The 10,208-nt window shown below is 40.2% G+C and overlaps 1 protein-coding gene across 23 annotated transcripts in view; it reads left to right on the top strand.

Annotated features, from left to right (window-relative positions):
- Positions 1 to 10,208, top strand: part of Rbfox2 (RNA binding fox-1 homolog 2) — a 227,308-nt gene that overhangs the window by 73,105 nt on the left and 143,995 nt on the right. For 21 of the 23 annotated variants that reach the window (XM_021216971.2, XM_021216970.2, XM_029547844.1 and 18 more), the window contains one exon: positions 2,495 to 2,545. The exons of the other annotated variants lie outside the window; for them this stretch is intronic. In XM_021216971.2, the coding sequence (XP_021072630.1) occupies positions 2,495 to 2,545 (51 nt within the window). The remainder of the gene's footprint in view (positions 1 to 2,494; positions 2,546 to 10,208) is intronic. 23 annotated transcript variants of the gene reach the window in all.

The following is a 10,208-nucleotide window of genomic DNA, read 5'->3' as shown; positions in this document are numbered from 1 at the left end:
AACAGCAGTATGGAAATGTAAGCCAAATAAACCCTTTCCTCCCCAACTTGCTTCTTGGTCATGATGTTTGTGCAGGAATAGAAACCCTGACTAAGACAGGGTTGTACCAGTGGCTAATGACACTGTGCAGGCACTTCTCTCACCTGCCATCTTCCATATCTTTTGGAGAGTTTCAAACTCTTATTTCATTTTAAAGGTCCCCAGACCCCCACCCATTGCTGAGTTGTAATAGTGCTTTATATACTTTGAACACTGTTCCTTTATCAAATGTGATTTCCAGAGTGTTCTTCCTTGTGTAGATTACCTTTGTTTCTGGGGGATGCTGAAGGACAAAAGTTGTACGGTTTGACCTCCTTTCTTGTCCCCTATGCTTCTGGTGTCCCCGTGAAGAAACTACTGCTTGCCCAGATTTACTGAAGGTTTCCTTCATAAGTTTTATAGTTTTAGGTCATTTTGGCTGGCATTAAATTAGTATATGGCACAGGCCTTTAACTCTTTCTACATGTGGATATCCAATTGTCTCATCAGCATTTCTTAAAATGACTATTCTTTCTGCCCTTGACTTTCTTAGCATCCTTCAAAAACATTATTTAGTTATAATTGTGAGGCTTTTATACACACACACACACACACACACCCTTTAGCTATACTTTATTGACCCACATGTCTAGTTCTTGCCCCACTCTCTCTTGGAATCCAGAGGTTTTATTTAAATAAATGTAAATGGGCTGGATGTAGATCAGTGGTAGAATGCTTGCCTAATACATGTAAGGCCCTGGGTTACTTCCCAGCAGCACACATACACAGAGAAATGGATGTGGAAGAAGGATAATTCATCCTTATATAGAAGCAGACATGCCTGACCTTAGGCTAGTGGCACTCACTTGGAAATTTCATTCTTCAGCTTTTACCAGGATTTTTGTTTTAGATATCCATAAACTTTTGAGGCAGTTATCTCTAATACTGACTAGAGGGTATTTTTGTTGTTGTTGTTGAGGAGACTATAAATATTTAAGTGTCCAAAGAATTATAGGTACAGAAAATAACTTAGAATCGCTAGCTTATGTAAGATCAATTCCATTCATTTGCTTAAATATTCTTTTTTTAAAAAGATTTATTTATTTATTTTATATATATGAATACATTGTAGCTATCTTCAGACACACCAGAGAGGGTATTGGATTCTATTACTAATGGTTGTGAGCTACCATGTGGTTGCTGGGAATTGAACTCAGAACCTCTGGAAGAGCAGTCAATGCTCTTAACTGCTGAACCATCTCTCTAGCCCCTTGCTTAAATATTCTTTTAGGTGCCTACCATGTGTTAGTCAGTGTGCTAGATCTTGGGAGGGAATGGGGTATAATGGACAATAGACAATGGTCCTGTATAAGTTTAAATTGACTCTACTTCTCATTGTTTTGAAGGGAGTATAAACTTTGACTCTGTGAATACATAACCAAGTTTTTGAATGTAATTATATCTTTGATGTGGCTGCCATTAAGTAGAAATTTTATTCTTTTTCCATGAAGCCCCATCAGTGAAAATTCCCCTTTTCTTTAGTATGAATGAAAATCCAAGTGCCCAGAAGAGAATTAGGCTATTTAAGTAACTACATTGAATTCTTAGAAATTACAAAGAAATTATGTGCTGTTTGTCCTTTGTGTGTGCACTATGTCCTAAAGTTTCCTGGGAGGTGGGGACATCGTTTGCTTACCTTTCTCCTGTCTTTAGCCATTTAATGTTAATTTGGAATTTTAGTACTCAATATCTATTGCTTGGATGATCAAGTGGGTCCAGTCAGCCAAGGTGGGTGCTCATGATGTGTGTGTTGTGCTACTGAGTTAGTGGGATAGCTTCTGTTGGCCAGCACCTCTGCCCTCAGGGATCTTGATTTAACTCTCTGGTATGAAAGTGAGACACACTAAATGTGAATTCTAAAAGGAAGAAATGAATAGATAACGTGGAAAGTGAACAGTGCAAGCAATGTAAGTAACACTAACGTGTATGCTTTCAAGGAGTCCCTGACGCAGTTGGTGATTGAGTGGTAAGGGAACCCTGAACAGAAGCGGAACTGCATCTGGGCTAACAGAACTGATAAAGGAACTGACAATTTCCAGGTTGAAAGCATTTCTCAACAGGGTGAAACACATGGAAATGTGTGGAACCCTGTTCTATGTCATCAGCATCTGGGTCTGCTCAAACTCCAGGGGGGACAAAGTTAGGACTTCTTCTTCCGTGTCTCTGTAGTGCTCAGCTTGAGGTACACAGAGAAGGGAACCGTTTACCTGCATAAAGAGAAAGAAAGTAGGGTTTGTCTGTAGTGTGTTTGTGTTTATGGCATATGTAGTATTTAGCTGGAGAGAGCTTATAATAGGAAAGTAGGTTCTCAAAATGGCAAATTCTGGAAACTTGAGACAAAATTCATATTTGATTAGTTTGAATGATTTTGATTTTCTTTTAAAGTTTTATTATTATTATTATTATTTTGTCTTAGAACGAGCCACTGACCCCGGGTTATCATGGATTCCCAGCAAGGGATGGCCAGGTATGTGTCTATGCTTCTAATTCTATTAGTATGCTCTGAAAGAACTTCTGAAATTACATTTTTGAAGGTAGTCTAATTTGTTTTACCAATGAATTTGCTTTTAGATATTGTGAATTAAGTACATTTCTTAATCCTGAAGGTATTCTATTCATGTTATTTAAAGTATGGGTCTTACAGGAGAAACAATCCCTTAGCAGTGTGCTTCCATCTCGCAGTGTATCCACTCTGATGCTTTCATCTCTAGGCTATGAATTTTTAACCTGATTTTCTTGGTACCTCCTAGTTCTTTTGTTTGTTTGTTTTGCTTTATTTTTGTTTGAGGGGGAGCATTTTGAGACATGATTTCACTGTGTAGCCTTAGCTAGCTTGGAACTCACTGTGTAGACCAGGCTGTGCTTGTACTCAGAGGTCACCTATCTCTGCTTCCTGAGTGCTGGGATTAAAGGTGTGTGCCACCACCACCCAGCAGGCCTCCTAGTTCTTAATACTGGACTTACTTTTTATTTTCAAGTGATTTGGAATTGACTCTCAGAGGAAACCTTGAAACACAGCAGGAATCCTAAGACTGGTCCTTTGTCACCTCCGAGTACCACAACTTTATACGTTTACTATTATTAAGGGGATTATATTAATCTGTTGTTCAAGTTGGGACATTTCTGAGAGTGGAAAGGTTTGCTGACAATTATGTTGATACAGCCTGGACCAACTGGTTGGCATTAGATAAAGGCTCATTTAGCTGTGATTAAATGATACACACTAACAGGCCACCGAAAATGGTTGAAGTAGCAAAGTAATTTTAAACTTTTGTTTAAAATTGCATACAGATCTACTAGTAGAAATGCTACTAGGTTGTTTCATAAACTAGATTCACAGAATGTCCGGTGTCTGTTAATTTTTGTTTATCTTTTGAGATAGCTTCCCTGTATGTTCCAAATTCACTTCCAATTTGGGATCTTTCTGCCTTAGCCTGCAAAGTGCTGGGGTCACAGGTATGTTGCCAGACTCGGCAGTGTGTGTGTGCTTTAAGACATTAATGGTATTCCTAGTAGCCCCATGGAGGTCTGTTCTTGTTCTCTCTCAGTAGTTCTTTACATTTGTTTTGCCTGCATCTAATCCGACTGAGCAAAGATTTCTCATGTCTTAAATGTTCTCAAAACATTCAAATGTGAACTGTTTGCAAGGAAACTCTAACCTTGATTTCATCAATTTCTATAGTAGCTAGTTCTACTGTAAGAACTTAAGCTTGTGTGGCCAGGTCACACACAGCCCAGGGCTGTGAGAAGGGCTTGGGGGAGAAATGCACAAGTGTGACTGGGTTTATTGGCAGAAGGTCTGGAAGCATGGTCAGCAAATGATCTGAGGAAAGCACACTGCACACAGTTGCTACTGTAGCTGAGATGTTACCCCAGGGCCAGCAGATACACATAGGTGAACAGAGTAGCCTGTCTGACACGCTCAGTTCCGAGGGATATTTGTAAACTAAGTGTGGTAGGCTAATACTGCAGTGCCTCCTCTCAGTCCTTTAGAGCTTTAAGTCAGGCACATCTCGGTGTCTCACACTTCCGCTGTTTGTGAATGAGGTGTTAACAGTGAGCATTGGAACGGAGAACAGACTGTCTTAGGGTTAGGTGTTGAAGTCTTTGTAGAAATAGGATTATCAGTAAATTACAAAACCAAATGTTTGTAGAGTGTGTTGTGGCTTAGGTTTATAGCTTTGTGTCTTACTTGAGTTTTAGAGTGGCTCACCCAAATCAGGCTTGTTCCTATTTTATAAAAAGAAGACCAAAGCGCTCATGTCCTAAAGTTCTGTTTCTGTCAGGTTTTCTTCTTTTCTTGCTTTAAAGGGCTGGTAGCCTATAGTTTATTTCTTTATTTTAAAATTAGAGGAAAATTATTGTTATATCATCAGGCTCTTGATTTGATTGAAGAATGACTTTTTCTGTTTTTAAAGTTCCTTTGAGTGTGTGGGTATGTTTTAGTGATTCACAGAAATGAGTGAAATTTTCAGAGCTGATAAACATCAGTTGGTATGTACAAGTTGGTTAACAACTGAGGGTGGGCAGAAGTGATGAGCTTTATATTCACTAGCCGGAAAGTTTTTTAGATTTATTTATTGGTTTATTTATTTTTAGTGTTTTCCCTATATGTATAAATGAGCATTGTGTATGTGTCTGATATCTTTGAAGTCAGAAGAAGGAATAGGGTCCCCTGGAGTTGTAGTTGTAGATGGTTGTGAGTCCCCGTGTGGGTGCTGGGAACTCAACCTAGAACCTCTGAGAGCAGCAGTGCCCTCATCACCCAGCTACCTCGCCAGCCCCCAGATCAGGCTTTGCCAGGAACTTTTTGGAACTTTGGTTATTTTGACTGGGAAGTAAGGACAAAAGCAAACACATCTCTTGTAGTCATTTGTCCTTGTGCAAAGCTGGCTGCTCTGTGTCTGGTGGGTAGATATTGTGGGTGGAGGATGGGGCAAGGGTTCAGTTACACAGCTTAGTGCCTCCAGGCTTAAAGATGGACACACAGCTCGGTGTAAAGGGTGCCTTTCAGTTTCTAAGACAGTGTGTGCATGTATGCACATCTCTCTCTCTCTCTCTCTCTCTCTCTCTCTCTCTCTCTCTCTCTCTCTCTCTCTCTCTCTGGGTTAGTTTTATTACACAGCACTGCTATGTTTTAAGCATTGTACATTTTCCCATTTTATTCTATTCTATTAAAGAATTGTTGGTTGTGGTCAACAATTGATTGGTGGAAATTATTTCCTGGACTTGCTAATGGATTATAATCTGTGATTCTGGGAAAACATTATTCCAACCATTGTTGTTCTTTAAAATTCAACCTTAGGACTGGGAATGGAAAGGCTGCTTAGCATTCATGAGGCTCGGGTTTACACCTCATCATAATTACAAACAAACGCATATGAGGATGCTCATGTCTTTAAGCAATCACTGCCCCCACCTGTGCATCCAGTCCCCAGCTATCCCTGACCCCAGCTAGAGGCTACATTAAAATGATGGGTTCCTAAGTTAAATATTTATTCTGTTCCTTACAGTCCACCATCCCCCTCCCCCACCCCTAAGTGTGGTGGCATCCTTGCACCCTCTAGTGGAGCAAGGGAGGTACATGCAACAGTTTTCAGCTAAGTGAGTTGCTTCGCCTTGGCTTTTGCCCTTAGGTTTCTCAGTCTTCATGTGTTCACAAGCTGGGTTTTCTGTTGTTTTCATGGATCTACAGAATTTGCATTCTGCTGTTTCTTATTTATCCATTGTACATATCCTCTGGCTTTCTGCTGCTGAAGATAGGAATTTACATTTTATAAGCATACCTTCTTTCATCTAATAAATTCATTATTTCTTAAGTCACTATTTATCATTGCTTTATAGCTTGTATCATGCATCATTAACACTGCAAATATTTTTATAGTCAAGTGGTAAAGTAATATGACTACATTTCCTTTCTTACATACTATTTCTCCCATGAGCTAATATCTATCTATCTACACACATACACACACATGTAGAATATGAATCTACTTAAATGCACATGTGACAATTTTTTTTAAGCTTTATTGAAGTATAGCTTCCACACTATAAAGTTTATCCAATATAATGTTCCATTCAGTGACTATGTAAATTATGGAGTAATGACCCCCATCACCATCCTCCAGTTTTAGGACATCTCTGTTACTTCCAATATTTGCTCAACTTCTCTTTTAGTTGTGGACTAAAAGACAAATACTGTGATAGGCTTTCTGACTGAAACTCTCTTCTGGCTATTTCCTGTTGCTGGACTTGTGTGATGTACCTAATCTATTGTCTGTGACTCGTACCTAGAATCACTGTATAGTAATGCTTTCATCAACAATGTTTTAGTTTTCAAATTTTTGGGCCACTAGAATTGTATTGCAGCAAGTTCTCTAATTAGCATTTGTGCTAAAGCACAGCTCTGACCTCACTGGAGTCTCACTACACTGCTTAGCATGTCTCTGCTGAGCACTCTGGTGCTGCCCCCAACCTCTTTTCCTCTCCCTCATGTAAGGTTCTCTGTATTCCAGCTTTACTGTAGGGCCAGGTAAGGGAATGGGTTTCAATTCCAGGGCCTTCCCTTCGGGTGCTTTGTCCCTCCATGTTTGCATTCAGCCCATCCTTAAGTCTGACGTTAGTTGCTGCCTCCACCACGAAGTCTTGCTGATAGGTTTTTGTAGGAATAGATTCTTGGTGTCTACTGTCCTCCAAAGGACGTGCTTTCCACTTCTGTTCATACTTTATCACTACCATTGAATGATGATTAAAAGGCTATGACCCATACAGTCCTGTGATAAGAACCTGATATATTTGAACAAAGAGGGGAACCGAACAGCTTTGGTTGGACTGCCAGATTTCATCGCCTCTGCCTTGCCAGAACTTTATGAAAAATTAATACTCAAGAAGCAAGATATCTGATCTTCTGTGAGAGAGTACCTCTTACAAGTTTAATGACTTTGGTCAAGTGGGTATTAAATGTAAATCTGTCATTTTATCTAGCCTTTGAAGGCTCTTAAAACACCCAATAAATGACTTTATTGAATTAGTAGAACGTCCCCTGTGTGTCTCCCATTAGGATTGCCCCTTGTTCTTCATTGTACCCACAGCCAGTGCTCTCACAAGCTTCCTGGCATCATGTGGGTCATAGACTGCCTAAGGATTTTGTGATTCTGTTGTTTTATGATTGCCCCACCCCCAATAGTTTTAGTAGGTGTGCTCTGACCTCAAGAAAGCAGGTGGCCAGTGAGGAACGGTGTAAGGAGAGCACAATGGTGCGAGGACCTGTAGGAGACAGTAAGTGACATAGATAAATAGGGGAGGTTACATCAGGCCCTGGAGCTCTGTTTCTCTGAGTTAGAGAATCTGAATTCTAAATCTAAATGTGCCAGCTTTCAAACTTTAGGAATTTTCAACTAGTCGTATTTTGTATTTCTTTACTTTCATTTTGATTAAAGAAACCTTTTGAGCTGAAGAGTTGTCTCAGTGGTTGAAAGTACACACTGATTTTCCAGAGCACTGGAATTTGCTTCCCAGTCCCACTGTTCCTCTGTATATCAAATAGGTGTTTACAGCTGCCTCTAACTGTCCAGAACATTAATCTGGCTTCTATAGGCCTCTGCACCCAATGTGAGCATAAACAGTTGTGTGTGTGTGTGTGTGTGTGTGTGTGTGTGTGTGTGAATGTGCTAATATACACACAACAAACACAAATTAGAAACAAAATAAATCTAAAAAGAATTTTGTTTTACATTTGATTTTTCTATAGTCATTAACTTCCCCTTCACTGAGAGATTATATCTTGCCCTGTTTCTCCCTATTATCTTCATATTGATTCTCTTTGATCTCAGTGAGACCCCCCAAGAAGTCTATATGCAAGGGGACAGAATTTTAATCTTTACTGGCACATGAGGAAATTAAGATTTTCAGTGTTGTGAGAGTTTGATAAGAAACTGTAGGTCGTGTCATAACTGGTTCTGTTTGGTGAGATGTACTGGACTCCAGACTTACAGGCTTGACACTTTGTAAAATAATTTCTCTTCAGATGCAATAAGAAAGCAATCAAGTATGATTTGGTGAGTCTTATAGTTTATTGCCACACAAAGAATTTTTTTTTGAGGCTTACAGTGCTTAAAGGGAAGCAAACTGAAGTGGCTGGAATGCTACAGAATATACTCAGTAGACAGGTATTGACATACAGAAACCTCACAGCGAGGGATTAGAACAGAAGCCTGACTAAAGTTCTTGGGAGATGGCAGCTTGCTTGACACTATGTCATGGATCTTTGCAGCCCAGGAGTCCCAGATGTTAGTGGATTGTACTGTTGGTCAGGCAAAGCTTTATAGCTTTAAGGTGACATGGTGTTCCTTGTGGCAGTTCTTGGAGGACAGAAAGAGAGTGTAGCCCCTGCGGTGGCCTAAATGCTCAGTGTTAATGAAACTCTTGAGTTTGCATTAGTAAAATCTAGTAGTTAAGATTAGTAACTTATATGTGGATATTGTTCAAAAGTTTTTGGTAACATTGCTAATGGGTGGGATCTAAATGTCATGCTCTAGAAGGGAGAGGGGAATGCAAGTCTGAAGTAATTTTATAGCTCACAACATAACATGAACTACAGAGACATAGTTTGTACAAGTAGGTAAGTGGTGAGCAGTTCTGGTGGAAACATGGGGGAGCTGAGGCCGCCTCTTGGTTTCTTTCACTTGGGAGGCCCCGAAGCTGATGAACAGTTTGAAAACCACTGGAGAATGATTGTAGGGCTTGGGTGTCAGATCCAAATTCCAGTTTGGGCCTGGTGTTTTACCTCTCTGAGGTTTTGTTCCTTATTTGTACAAAGGAATGCTGAAAAATATTAACTGTAAGCGCATTAGGAACTCCACAGTGCCTCTGGAGACAGGACAGGTCAGGCACGCTCGGTGCCCTGAGGTGCTGGGCAAGCAACTGCAGAGGTAGAGGCCTCACATGGATAGTGAACTTCCTATGAAAATGAAGGCCCCCGAAACAGTATCGCAGTGGCTCTGTTTATGTCAGGTATTAGGCTAGGCAAGTGGGCTCTGTGGGCCATCCACTCTGTTAATTCTGAGGAAAGGAGACAGAAACAGAAAATTCATCTCTGATAACATTTCATTGGTGGACCGAGAAATTAAAATTTTTAAACAAAAGTTTCACCTGCTATATATATGTATATGTGTGCATATATATGTGTATATATGTATGTATGTATATGTATATATATATATGTATATATACACACATGTATGTATGTATGTATGTATGTATGTATGTATGTATGTATGCGAGTATGCTGTCACTGTCTTCAGACATACTAAAAAAGGGCATTGGGTCCCATTACAGATGGTTGTGATCCACCATGTGGTTGCTGGGATTTGAACTCAGGACCTCTAGAAGAGCAGTCAGCCCTCTTAATCACTGAGCAATCTCCAGCCCCATTTCACAGCTTTTGATTTTTGTTTTCATACCTTAAAAAGAATACAAGACTGGGGTAAGGGAGCTGGCTCAGCTGATAAAATACTTGGTGCACAATCACAGGGACCCTAGTTTGATCTCCCACAGACATGGAAAAAGCTGGACAGGGTAGACTTTCTTAGATCTTACCACCAGGGAGCAGGGACAGAGAGATCCCTGGGCTTTGTTGGACAGCCCGCCTAACTTAATTGGCAAACCCTAGGTCCCAGTGAGAGACTGTCTTAAAAAGCAAGGTAACCCTTGGGTCTCTATACATATAGATATTCGTATGTACACAAGAACACCTGGAAAAGGGGAAGGGAGGGAAGAGGAAGGAGAGAGAGACAGAGACAGAGCAATGACAAGCTGATATGGCCCATAAGACCATAGTTAACTGGCCCCTAATTTAGATATTTCTTTTTTAAAACCCATGCAGCTTAGCTTTTGGGCCTGTGAGAAATAATTAAACAGATTGTTATCAGTGAAAGACCATTGTTAAGAAAAGCTTAGTCTTGATGCTAGAAAAAGTCAGCCCCACCACTGTGAGATAGCTACACGTTTGCTAGTTCTTCTTATCCCCATTTATAGAGGTGGTTAAGATGTGGTTGTCTTATCAAAGACATCAGGCTGCATGAAAGAAGTGTTCTGCTTAGGTCTTGAATCCCAGCACTCGGGGGGGGGGG

The sequence above is a fragment of the Mus pahari genome, chromosome 17, assembly GCF_900095145.1.
Source record: "Mus pahari chromosome 17, PAHARI_EIJ_v1.1, whole genome shotgun sequence".
NCBI classification, from domain to species: domain Eukaryota; kingdom Metazoa; phylum Chordata; class Mammalia; order Rodentia; family Muridae; genus Mus; species Mus pahari.
This window is presented reverse-complemented; position numbering and strand designations above follow the sequence as displayed.